This window comes from Balaenoptera ricei, chromosome 9 (genome assembly GCF_028023285.1).
Source record: "Balaenoptera ricei isolate mBalRic1 chromosome 9, mBalRic1.hap2, whole genome shotgun sequence".
NCBI classification, from domain to species: domain Eukaryota; kingdom Metazoa; phylum Chordata; class Mammalia; order Artiodactyla; family Balaenopteridae; genus Balaenoptera; species Balaenoptera ricei.
The window spans coordinates 99,196,983-99,210,873 of record NC_082647.1 but is presented as its reverse complement, the minus strand read 5'-3'; the positions used below and the strand labels follow the sequence as shown (position 1 = coordinate 99,210,873).

Below are 13,891 nucleotides of genomic sequence, written 5' to 3'. Positions count from 1 at the left end.
ATTTATAAAATAAAAATAGACTCATAGACATAGAAAACAAACTTATGGTTACCAAAGGGGAAGGGGGGGGAGGAATAAATTAGGAATTTGGGATTAACAGATGTGCACTACCATATATAAAATAGATAAACAAGGATTTACTGTATAGCACAGCGAGCTATATTCGATATATTGTAATAAACTATAAAGGAAAAGAATGGGGAAAAAGAATATAGTTATATACATCTATTTATGTATAACCAAATCACTTTGCTATACACCTGAAACTAACACAATATTGTGAATCAACTATACAGCAATTAAAAAAATAATAAATTTTAAAAAAGAAGGTAACATTTGAGTATGTCAATAAAGACATGAGGAGGGAGGTAGTGAACGCACTATGCATTTAACTGAAGCAAGACCTTTCCAGGGAGAGCAAGAAAAACAGCAAAGGCCCTGAGACAGGAGCATGTCTCTCGGAAGCCGCTGTGGCTGGCTGGAGTGAAATGAACAAGAAGAAGTGAAGGAGGAGAGAAGGTCAAAGAGGCAGAGAGTTGGTGGGTGGAGTTGGATGTCCACTGTGCAGGGCCTTGTAGGGGTTGGGAAGGAATTGGAGGGATTTAAGTAGAGCAGTGGTCCCCAGTCTTTTTGGCACCAGGGACTAGATTCGTGGAAGCCAGTTTTTCCATGGAGGGGGAGCGGGGGGATGGTTCAGGCGGTAACGTGAGCCATGGTTCAGGCAGTAATGCAAGTGATGGTTCAGGTGGTAATGCAAGCGATGGGGAGCGGCAGATGAAGCTTCACTCGCTCGCCTAACAAGCCTAACAAGCCACGGACCAGTATCGGTCCACAGCCCGGGGGGTTGGGGACCCCTGAAGTAGAGGAATGGATCACACTGGCTATTGTATTGAAAATGGTCTAGAGAGGAACAAGAGGGAGAATGGGGAGACCGGGCAGAACTACAGTTCTCAAACCATGCATTGAAATACCATACAGAACCTCAGCAAACCTCAGGGGTGCCTCTGGATATTAAGTTTTTGATTTTTAAATTTTGGTTTTTATTTTTTTTATTTTTTTTGGCTGCGTTGGGTCTTCGTTGCTGCACGCGGGGTTTCTCTAGTTGTGGTGAGCAGGGGCTACTCTTCCTTGTGGTGCGCAGGCTTCTCATTGCGGTGGCTTCTCTTGTTGCGGAGCACGGGCTCTAGGTGTGCAGGCTTCAGTAGTTGTGGAACATGGGCTCAGTAGTTGTGGCTCATGGGCTCTAGAGCACAGGCTCAGTAGTTGTGGCACACGGGCTTAGCTGCTCCACGGCATGTGGGATCTTCCTGGACCAGGGCTTGAACCCGTGTCCCCTGCATTGGCAGGCAGATTCTTAACCACTGAGCCACCAGGGAAGCCCAAAAATTTTGGTTTTTAAAAAACACTGTGACGTCTGTCAGACACCCCATGAAATACTAGCTGGAGGCAGTTCACAGTTTCAATATTAATAGTGCTACATCACACTGTGACAGCGTCATATCTCTGCAAAGCCTTTGTGGTGATAAAAAGAGAGTACCATGTGAAAATAAGTGTGAAACAGGAAATGAGGAAGATGGTGTCAAATCTGTTTACAAGGTTGGACAAGTTATGTGGTGCCCAGTAGATTTTAAGACATAAACACTTATTAGATTATATAGACCTAACTCCTTAATACACAGAAATGTATATCTAAATACCTATTTTTTGCATTTCTTTTTTTTTATTGAAGTATAGTTGATTTACAATGTTGTATTAGTTTCAGGTTTACAGCAAAGTGATTCAGTTATACATATATTTTTTTGACATTCTTCTTTATAGGTTATTACAAAATATTGAGCATAGTTCCCTCTGCTATACAGTAGGTCCTTGTTGGTTATCTCTTTTATATATAGTAGTGTGTATATGTTAATCCCAAGCTCCTCATTTATCCCTCCCCCTACCTTTCCCCTCTGGTAACCGCAAGTTTGTTTTCTATGTCTGTGGGTCTATCTCTGTTTTGTATATAAGTTCATTTGTATCATTTTCTTTTAGATTCCACATATATGCAATATCGTATGATATTTGTCTTTCTCTGCCTGGCTTACTTCACTTAATATGATTGTCTCTAAGTCCATCCATGTTGCTGCAGGTGGCATTATTTCATTCTTTTTATGGCTGAGTAATATTCCATTGTATGTATGTGCCACATCTTCTTTATCCATTCATCTGTCGATGGACATTTAGGTTGCTTCCATATCTTGGCTTATTGTACATAGTGCTGCAATGAACATTGGGGTGCATATATTGTTTCAAATAAATACTTATTTTTTACAAGGGTAAAACATGTACATACCACAAAATTTTAATAGAGACAAGAGGGTAGGTATGCACTGAAAAGTAAGTGTTCCTCCCACCCCTGATTCTCAATTCCTCTGGTGACACCAGTGTTACAGTGTGTATCCTCCAAGAGGTAACACATGTACTTTCAAGCGTATGTGTATGTGTATATGTTATAGTAAATCTTTTTATTTTTATACAACTGTAGTATCCAGCACACGCTGGATTATGTTCTAAACCCTACTTGGTTTCACTTAACAATATATTTTAGAAATCATTCTGTTTCAGTACACGTGGAGCAGCCCTATTCATTTTTTACAGCTGCAGAATATTCCATTGTGTGGATGCATCATAATTTATTTAATCAGTGTCCTATTGATGAACATTTAGGTTGTTTGCAATTAGGTTGTTTCAGTTGCAAACAATGCTGCCATGTGGATTCTTTTTCATGTGCCTTCGAACATATGCATGAGCACATTTATTCAAAATAAATTGCTGGAAGCACAATTTCTGTGTCAAAGGGTCTCTGAGTTAAATATTGTTAGATGTTCTAAATTGTCCTCTATAGAAGTACCAATTTACACTTCCCACAAAGTATGAGAATGCTTGTTTCCCTGTGTCATAGTTCACAAAGTGTGTTAAATATTTGATTGTTGCCAGTCTGTTTGGTGGGAAATGGTATCTCTCTGTATTTCACGTAACATCTCCTGTTATGAAAAAAATCAGTCATCTTTTCGTATGTTCAAACTTTCCTAGGAATATGTGGGTCACTTCTAAACAGTTTTAAGGAGCTAAACTCAGCATGCTAGAGAAAGCATACTCTTATTGGATTTGCTTAAGTGTTGAGGACGCTAGGCTTCTGAAATCAAAATATTCTAGTGAATTTTTCTTGAAAGTGAGATAATTCACATTCAGCTGCTCTTGTTAGATTGTCCTGTTCGTTATCCTCGCAACCTACCATTGGGTGACTGAATTCATGTCTTGGACTTGTTGTGTGTGTGTGGTGTGGCCAGAATTCATCATCGAATATGAAGATGCAATGCATGAGCCGGGGCTGTGGCATCACCAAACTGAAGTCCCTGGAACTCAGACCACAGCCCAGCTGAAGTTGTCGCCCTATGTCAACTATTCCTTCCGAGTGATGGCAGTAAACAGCCTGGGGAGGAGCTTGCCCAGCGAGGCATCTGAGCAGTATTTGACTAAAGCTGCAGGTAAAGCAGGACTTCTGTGATATGAAATAAAATAGAAAGGTTTTCCACTGTTTGCAAAAGACCAAAGTTTACGAATATGTGGCTGTTTAACTTCTAGAACCAGATAAAAATCCCACGGCTGTGGAAGGGCTGGGATCAGAGCCGGATAATTTGGTGATTACGTGGAAGGTGAGCTATGTCTGAAATACTCAACTATATCTTAGAGTGGAAAGAAAAGTTGTTTTTAAATAATACCTGTATTAAAATCCCCTTTCACACATTTTTTGGAGTATATACATATATCATATATTTATTAATTGTGTAGTAGTTAAAAGCTTGATCCTTGGAGCCAAAATGAATGGTACAAATCCCAGCTTTGCCACTTAGTAACTGTGTGACTTTAAGGCATTTCTTTAACATCTCTACTGTGTATCTGTGTGATGGGAATAACAATGAATCAACCTCATAAGATTAAAGGAGTTAATGCACTTATAACGCACTTAAAGCGGTGCCTATCACATAGAATGTGCTCAATAAATGCTAGCTTGTATTGTCACCATCGTAGAGAACCATCTAGAAGACAGGTACCAGTAGTCAACTTCTTCTGCTTTTTTCTTTTTTGGCCTGTCTATTTTCTGGACTTGGAAAATTAATATATATTTACTTGTGTGATCTAAAAACTTATTTTAGATAGATCCAGACATCCATACTTAGATACATACATGTTTGTATATACTTAGATACATACATGCCTGTAGAAACAGGATAGAAAGACAAGCCAATCTCTTTTTTTTTTAAAGAAAGAAGTAGTTCACAATTTCAGTCTCCAAGTAAAATAGACAGTGAGGTGCTGTCACACAACCAGGAACACATAAAGGAAACTATATACCTGGAAAGTTTTATGTCACCTACCCATGACTGTGGAGCCAGAATCTGAGAGACCTAGGTGGTTTTTACTACTTCAAGATAGAAATTAACCACCTTTGAAATGTTGATCCCAAACAAGCTGTGAATCTCATCACAGGTGAAAAAAAGGACAGAAGGTCCCTGGAGAAAATTGTTCATAGCTTGTACTTTAGTGGCGCAGCGCTCACCGTCTTTAAGTCTGAGAATTGAATTTGCCGTTCCAGTAAGAGATAGCACCGCTGATCTGTTTTGTAAGCTCTGATGGTCTGGCTTTTCTTGTAGCCCTTGAATGGTTTCGAATCTAATGGACCAGGCCTTCAGTACAAAGTTAGCTGGCGCCAGAAGGATGGTGATGATGAATGGACGTCTATGGTTGTGGCAGATGTATCCAAATACATTGTCTCGGGCACCCCGACCTTTGTCCCATACCTGATCAAAGTTCAGGCCCTGAACGACGCGGGCTTTGCTCCAGAGCCAGCTGTGGTCCTGGGACATTCTGGAGAAGACCGTAAGTGCCTGATGCTACTTCATGTCTGTTTTTCCCCAGCAAAGCAGACTTACCAAAGTGCAAGTCAAGGCCATGTCCAGAGGTGCTGAGATTGGGAGGGAGGATGGGAGGCAGCCATGATTTAGCTCAACATTTCTACATCTAAACAGCCTGCTACGTAGAAAATAGGTTCAGCGTGTTAAAAGTTATTACTTTTTAAAAAGATATGTTGTTCTCACAAAGTCAAATGAACAGAGCTCAAAAAAAAAAAAAAAAAACTAACATCTATTCTCCATCCTTGATAATACATAGAATCAGGCTGGGGCATGTTTCAAGCCAAAATTAGGAGACGGTGACATTTTTTGCATGAAATTCAAAATGACACTGATACTTCTACCCCCCTTTCTCATCTTTCCCTAGTCCCAATGGTGGCTCCCGGGAATGTGCACGTAAACGTGGTAAACAGCACCTTAGCCGAGGTGCACTGGGACCCGGTACCTCTGAAAAGTATCCGAGGACACCTGCAGGGCTATCGGGCAAGTGAAAGAGACCTTTCGTGTTCTTTTCTTAGAAACAGTGCGTCGGCCAATGCCAGACACCCTTTGCTTGGCCAGAGGAGGCCTTGAGAGTTCATCAGGTGTACTGCCTCAGGAAGCCTACCTCTGAAGCATCCCAGCTAGAGCTGGATTGAAATCTCACTGCACACAAAGGGAGAAAAAAATTCTTTCTCCATTTTTCCCACAGATAGTCTACATTCTGCCAACTCAACAGTAACCGCATGCACGAAATGGGGAAAACTAATGTTCAAAAAGCTAGAATGTAATGAAATGCACCTAGCTTTAAAACCACACTGACTGTGGTTTTAAACGAACAAAACTATGTGCTGAACAAACAAAACTATCCAGAAAACAATGTAGACTTTTGTTTTAAATAGCTTATAGTTCAAGATCATAGAGTTCCAACTCAGTCATTCTTATAAACATCAGTTATCTGTGTTCTTGGGACGCACAGAAAGACCGATTCATAGTTTTGATTGAGAGGTGGTCAAAGAACTTTCACACCTACCAAGGAAGTCAAGGCTTTGATTGGTCAAACCCTGACCTCTAGAGGTCAGTTTTTGCGCTGCATCATGTTCAACTTTGGGTTTTTGGTTTTTCTTCCTCTAAGACTGCTAGATTCTGTATATATGTTGATTTCTCTTGAAAGTGCCTTTAAACTCCTAAGATGACTTTAAGAGGGCTTAGTAAACAACAGTTCTGGATTTCTATCCAAAGTTAATCAACACTTTATCTCTTCAAAATCTGTGTCTACAATTTCATACCAAAAAATAAGTATTTTTAATTAAGTGATGCAGTTTGGCATAGTGAGAAAGCCCTAGACTTGAAGTGGAGGGTCTTCTTACCTCTTGATAGCCCAGGGGCTCTTCTGTACTGTAGGAGTAGTAATAATAAAAGCTTCACTGTGGTTTTTAGTATTAAACTAAATGATATATTGTACATGAAGTTGTATTAACTCTGGAAAAGTATGTAAATATTGGGCAGTAATTTTTACCGTTAGAATATTTTATACAAGTAAAGGACACTTAAATCCTTCTGTATGGGTCTCATGCGGTTTCGTTTCTTTGGTTTATTTCACTTAGACTTCTCCAACAACATGGCATAACCGAGCTTCATGACGATTTCTTAATTTCCCTCATTACCTGTGCCTCCTACTCTCCTGCCTCAGAATTGATATCTGTCCATTGTTCCACTAGTCTAAAATGTACCAAGGGAACTTTCTGGGAAAAAAGATAATAATAAAGCTTTAATTTTGTGAGCCTGAGGATTCTGTTGGCTCCCTTGTCCATCCCTGACTTTTACTCTTGCCGTTTCAGATTTACTACTGGAAGGCACAGAGTTCATCAACAAGAAACAGACGCCATATTGAGAAAAAGATCCTCACTTTCCAGGGCAGCAAGACTCATGGCATGTTGCCCGGGCTGGAGCCCTTTAGCCACTACACACTGAACGTCCGCGTGGTCAATGGGAAAGGGGAGGGCCCAGCCAGCCCCGACAGGGTCTTCAATACCCCGGAAGGAGGTAGGGTGGACGTGTCACTGAGATCCTAGCAGCATGTGGTGCATCCTGAGAGACTTTGCGTGACCGATGGGCCCCCAAAGAAAGTATATTCTGGAAGCCAAATGTGATTTTCCCACAGATGAACACGGCACACACAGAGCTGACAGAGTGTCAGCTCGTCTATGGCCTGAGGGTGTGGGGAAGGCTTCAGAGGCTTCCCTGAAACCCCCTTTCTCTTGACTTAAAATTTTTCTCCACAGTTAATCACATGGTCAAAAACTTCGCTAATTTTTTGTTTTTAATTTTTAAAATTTTTATACAATTTTTTTTTTTGGCCGAGCTGCATGGCTTGCAGAATCTTAGTTCCCCGACCAGGGATTGAACCTGGGCCCTGACAGTGAAAACACCAAGTCCTAACCATTGGACCACCAGGGAATTCCCTATTTTTATACAATTTTTAAATGTTACTTTCCATTTACAGTTATTACAAAATATTGGTTATATTCCCCATGTAGTAAAGTACATCCTTAAGCCTGTCTTACCCCCAATAGTCTGTACCTCCCACTCCCTCACTCCTGTATTCCCCCTCCCTCCCACTGGTAACTACTAGTTCATTCTCTATATCTGTGAGTCTGCTTCTTTTATGTTGTATTCACTACTTTATTGTATTTTTTAGATTCCACATATAAGCACTATCATACAGTATTTATCTTTCGCTGTCTAGCTCATTTTACTTAGCATAATACCCTCCAAGTCCATCCATGTTGCTACGAATGGCAAAATTCCATTCTTTTTTATGGCTGAGTAGTATTCCATTGTGTGTGTGTGTGTGTGTGTGTGTGTGTGTGTGTGTGTGTGTATGTATATATATATATATATACCACAGCTTTTTTATCCATTCATCTATTGATGGACACTTAGGTTGTAGAACCTGCTAATTTGATGCTGACTTGGGTCATTAACTTTCTGACCTGAAGCAAGTTATACAATTTCTCTAAACCTCAGTTACCTTAGCCAGAAAGCGTGAGAACTAGATGTGATCACCTAAGAAAAATATCTAGAAAGGAAAAGAATCCTCTAGGTTGTAGTTTACTTCTTTCTCAGTGCACCTTTGCAATTCATGCTAATGTGGAACTGAGTTAGAAGGTTGGCGGTCTTGACAGAATGTGTTGGAAAGAGAAAGGAAGAATCATTGCAAGTGTGGGCCATGGCAAGGGGAGGAGGAAGGGAGAACCAAACACAACTGATGTAGGAGCGGGGGCCAGAGGAGTCAGGACACAGCCACCTGGGAGCCTAGTGGATGAGGAGAGAGGGCCATGTAGTAAGAAAGGCACTAGCATGGCCTTTGCTTATCTTGAATTTTGCCTCAAGCCAGTATTGAAAATGATCCAGATAGCTTCTGTGGATTGCTTAGGTCTTTTTTTTTTAAATAAACATTTTGGTTACAATTTTGTTTTAGAGGACAATTCTTTTTTTATTGAAGTATAGTTGCTATACAATATTATGTAAGTTACAGGTGTACAGTCTTTTTTATGACTGAGTAGTATTCCATTGTAGAAATGTACCACATCTTCTTTATCCATTCATCTATTGATGAACACTTAGGTTGCTTCCATGCTTGGGCTATTGTAAATAATGCTGCTGTAAACGTTGGGGTGCATGTATCTTCTTGAATTAGTGTTTTTTTTTTTTTTTCGATATATACCCAGGTGTGGTTAAAAGCAGTTCACAGACAAACCCTGTCCTGGCTCCTGGTTGAAGGGCTCATGGTGTTGGCAGCTGCCCAACAGCCTCTGAGAATCATCTGTGTCCACCTCCTATCTAATTACAGTGGCTTGTCCTCAGCCTCGTTGCTCCTTGGAGGTTTAGGGCTCCTTCCACTAGAGGCTTTCGCTAGTGAGACCCTACACTGGCCCTTTAGATGGCTCAGGGGAAGGTGCCATAGAAAAGAGAACCAGGGAATTAAAGAACAGACAAGAGAAGAGTAGTCTGTCCAAAGACACAAAGGTAGGAAACATCATGGCTCCTTCAGGGAACGGTAAGTCAGGCAGCCGAGAACGGTGAGAAAAGGGAGGAAGGTCAGCTAGGGAGGACCAAAACAATGGATAGTCTTAAATGCTATGGATATTAACCCTCAAGCCAGGAGCTCTTAACCTGAGGACGGCAGTCTCTTCAGGTGTCAATGAATGGGTTTAAGGAGCTCTGTGAACCCCCTAATATTATATACAAGGTGCGTATATTTTTCTGGGGAGAGTTTGGGGCTGTCATCAGATTCTCAAAGGGGTGATTTGCGGAAGCTTAGAACTATGGGCCAGGACTGTTCTAGGCAAGGCCACCAAGGGTCTGAAGGGGGGCAGTGGTGGAGAGACGAGGAGGGAATGGATACAGTTGAGGTTAGCAGGGTGGATGTGGCAGGATCTAGTGTCCCAGGAGATGGTGGAAATGAGGCAGAGGGGGAAATTCAGCTCGACTGCCTGGTTTCTGGCTAGAGGGACAGGAGGTTTTAGGGAACGTGGTAGGTTGGGTAGAGAAGGTCATGATCGTGAGGGAGGGCTGCCATCGTCCATCATGCTCTGAGGAAGTGAATAAAAGAAGACCGGGCATGTTTCCGCTGGTAATTTGCCAGCCTCTGCCACGGAGAACCTGACACCCTGCGCTCCTTCCCCAGAGCCAGGGCTGTGCCAGCACCCAGGCTCTTGTCCATCACTGCGAGCTGCCGGGCGTCTCTCAGCTCTCCGGATAAGAGCTCCTCTGCACTTGGGGCGGCTGGCTCAGGCCCAGAGCCCGGCAGGCAGGGTATTCTGACTGTTTGGAGACACCTGGTTGGCTGGAGAAAACAGTCCTTAATAGCCCAGAAAACAGCTGCTTCTACTCAACGGTCTGGTTAGAATAGTTCCACTCAGTCACTAGTTTGCTTTTATTAAGACCCCATTCACGAAACAAACAAGTACCATCTCTTTTAAAACCATTGGTTTGGGTCCATATAAAGGCAAAGCCCTTATGTATTTGGAGAGGATGGTTTTAATGAATCTAAATGGAAATGGTGAGGGAAAAAGAGGAAAAGCGAAACAGGTTTCTATTAACGTATTTTCAGCTGAATCAGGAACAAAAATGAGTTACAGAAGACAAAAATCATGGGGAATTCCCTGGCAGTCCAGTGGTTAGGGCTCCGCACTTCTGCAGGGGGCACGGGTTTGAACCTGGGTCAGGGATCTAAGATCCCGCATGCCGTCTGGCGCAGCCAAAAAAAAGAGTCTTGATGAGTTGTGTGGACCTGGTGAAATATGTCACTTTAATACAGTTTGAAACATTCAGAAACCTTTGTGTTGACTGTATGTCTCATTTGAAGTCCCCAGCGCTCCATCCTCTTTGAAGATTGTTAATCCAACGCTAGATTCTCTCACTTTGGAATGGGAGCCACCAAGCCACCCGAATGGCATTTTGACAGAGTACACCTTAAAATATCAGCCAAGTAAGTTATGGGGAGAAGGAAACAGGGAAATATGGTTTACGAAGGAAAAAGACTGTTATCTTAAAATACAAACGGGGTATTTCTTTACAGCTGTAGAATATATACATATACCTTCAAGTGTTATTCTAGAAGGAACTTCAAATCATACTTTTTAAAGAAAAATGACATGTGCTTTTGAAAATTAAATAACATGTAGAATAATACAGACCTTGAGCATGGGGCTTAGGTGCATGCTGTCATTATGTGTGTAGGCGTCATGTATTGTATAACCAGCAAATGGTAAGAAGAGGGGTTCCTTTGGCACAAGGCCTCTGAAGATGAGATTTGGGGTTATTTAACAACCCATGACTCCGCCTGCAAAAACAAAGACATGAGAAATGCTATTGCGATTCAACCAGAAAATTCTCCCAGCTTAGAAGCCCATGGAAAATGTATTTCCCCTTGTTACACCATATTATAGGATTTTTTTTTATGGTTTATCCCATAGTTTATTTTTTTATATTTAAAATGTATGCAAAAACAATTAAATATCTATGTATATATATTTACATATATACATACATACATTAATATATGCATTTGTATTAGAATCGCAGTGTGACCCTTGAGATTATCATTTTTTAAAATTTTTATTGGAGTATAGTTGATTTATAATGCTGTGTTAGTTTCAGGTGTACAGCAAAGTGAATCAGTTATACATATACATATATCCACTCTTTTTTTAGATTCTTTTCCCATACAGGTCATTACAGAGTGTTGAGTAGTGTTCCCTGTGCTATACAGTAGGCCCTTATTAGTTATCTATTTTATATATATAGCAGTGTGTGTATGTCAATCCCAATCTCCCAATTATAGGACTATGTCAGGTTATCAATTATGTCAGACAAAGAGTGAGTAGGATTACAAAAGTCAGTGTAGTCCAGGTTTAACATTTTTGGTTGACACATTTATTTACGATAGTCTTCCTACAGCAATGAACGGGGAATGCACTTTGTTCTTTTTTTTTCATGGAGGTAACATTGGTTTATAACATTATGTAAGTTTCATGTGTACAACACTGTATTTTGACTTCCATATACACTACAGTGTGCCTACCACTAAAAGTTTAGTTTCCATCCGTCTCCATACAGTTGACTCCTTTACCCATTTCAACCTCCCCCCATTCCCCTTCCCTTCTGGTGACCATTGTTCTGTTCTCTGTATCAGTGTGTTTGTTTTCTTTTGGCTTTTTCATTTATTTTATTACTTTATTTTGTTTATATTCTTATTGACAGTTAACAGCACCCATGAATTAGGCCCTCTGGTAGATTTGAAAATTCCTGCCAACAAGACCCGCTGGACTTTAAAAAATTTAAATTTCAGCACTCGATATAAATTTTATTTCTATGCACAAACAGTAGCAGGATCAGGAAGTCAAATAACAGAGGAAGCGATAACAACTATGGATGAAGGTAAGATGGGTATGTATAAAATCCATATAACGAGAAGTATCGTGAGACAAAAATCTTTAAGTTTATGCTTTTTCTTTCCTTCTTACCATGGAAGTATCCATGCTACCCAATTAATACAAACACTTATCTGTAACCTCTCATTCTGATACATATATATATATATATATATATATATATATAAGCAGCTATTTAATTCATACTGGAATAATGATTTGATGTTTGTTTTTTAAGTCCCTATGAAATTTTTAAACTTATATTAAAATATTGAGGTGAGAGTGGGAAATTACAGTATTTTGCCACACTTAAATTCAAAGTTCACGGCAATGTTTTTTCCTATCTGCAACTTTACCTATATACCCACATACACATATGTGTAATACACGCACACACAGACATGCATACCTACACACAAATAAATATATGTAACTGTGGTTCTGGTCTTGATTCACCAGAAAATAATTTGCTAGTCTGCATACTGATTTAGGTTTTCTAGCAAGGAAGTCAAAACAGTTATTAAGTAATGCATGTACTTTGTGTTTGAGCATGGGACTTCATAGTTTGCTATGCCATCTGGTACAGAAAGCAAAAGAGCCCCATTAAAGTATTTAGAAAAAGAATGAACACTTCCTTTAATACTTCTAAAAATGATTTTGAAAAACTTGAGATTCAATGAAAATGATCAAAAACATTGTAGAAGGTTTTGCATGTCTCTAAATTGTAGAATTGCTTAAGGATCATTTATTTGATTATCTTCCGTAGCATAAGAAATTGACATTTTTACCCCAAAATTGGCTTGAAATCTCCTAAGCCTTCTTACATAATAGGCAAGTGTGAATAAAGCGCTTTAAGTAATGTGGAGATTTGATTACTGGTAAGTTTGGGAACAAAAACGTACCTTTGTCCCCTGTACCTGATGTGGTACGCTCCATTCTTCTTGCATGCTTTAGCATTTTAAGAAGTGTTTTTATGTAGCTTTACATGCTAACTATATAGTGTCCTATTTCTGTTTCCCTTCGTGAAAGCTGGTATTCTCCCACCTGATGTAGGTGCAGGCAAAGGTAAAATCATTCAACTGCATGACTTTCTACATGTGTGAAATTTGCCATGTTAACCATGGGGAAGTGCAGCATGGGTTAAAAGAGAAAATATTTAAAATAAGCTTTGAAGCACCAAAAGGAAGATAAGATCCTGCAAGATCTTGACTTTAAAATTCATGTCTAGTCTTTTTTACAAGGAGAAGGCCACCCATTGAATTCACCTTTTCTCAAGACTTATCCCAGGTCCAAATCCTAATCTTGGCTTTTAATGCTATGACCGTGGCTAGACCAGACAGGACCCAAACTGTACCTTTGCCGCAGACCCTCATGATGGCCATGCCGTCTGTGAAGGGTTCAGAAATGTTAGTCCCGTGATAAAAACAGCCAGTCAGAAATCAGACCAGCCGAGCTTCCTGTTCTAATCTGATTTACCTGTACCCCTCCTAGACACAGTGCACACGTTGCTGGCATCACACTACACTGTCCTCCCGGAATTTCAGCTTAGCCGTACTCCAGCTGCCCTGGGACTGAAAGCCTCCCCAGTGGGATCCCCTCTGACCAAGTGTTGAGGCAGCCCGCATGCTCTGCTCAGCTGTGTTATTCCATTTCTGTCTTCGCCAGACTGCTTAAGTCTCCTCCTGGGGAAGAGCCAACAATCACAGTGAATTACTTTTGTTCTCCTTTATTGCTCACAGCTCTCTGGATGAGGAGGATTGGTTGGGAGAATGGTGCTGGAATGAATTGTAGTATTTCTTCCACCCAAAGATCCCCCCAGTCTTTGACTCTTGGCTCTTGGTAGATTTGTCAGCTTTTTAGGGAGCAGTGGAGGCCGCCCTGCCTCACATGGCAGTGGTCTCATGTAGAGCACCCCTGGCCAGGGATTTTCTTGGGCTTTGACAGACTGAACAAGTACAAATTGGAATGAAGAAAAAGTCGACCAAAAGAAATAAGTGCTTTGCCCTAAGTTGTTCAAAT

At 40.6% G+C, this 13,891-nt stretch overlaps 1 protein-coding gene across 1 annotated transcript in view; it reads left to right on the top strand.

Annotated features, from left to right (window-relative positions):
- Nucleotides 1–13,891, top strand: part of NRCAM (neuronal cell adhesion molecule) — a 310,432-nt gene that overhangs the window by 272,701 nt on the left and 23,840 nt on the right. Inside the window, exons 19-25 of the mRNA XM_059934189.1 lie at nt 3,330–3,527; nt 3,625–3,695; nt 4,695–4,920; nt 5,320–5,435; nt 6,773–6,977; nt 10,306–10,428; nt 11,703–11,879. Coding sequence (XP_059790172.1) covers nt 3,330–3,527; nt 3,625–3,695; nt 4,695–4,920; nt 5,320–5,435; nt 6,773–6,977; nt 10,306–10,428; nt 11,703–11,879 — 1,116 coding nt within the window. The remainder of the gene's footprint in view (nt 1–3,329; nt 3,528–3,624; nt 3,696–4,694; nt 4,921–5,319; nt 5,436–6,772; nt 6,978–10,305; nt 10,429–11,702; nt 11,880–13,891) is intronic.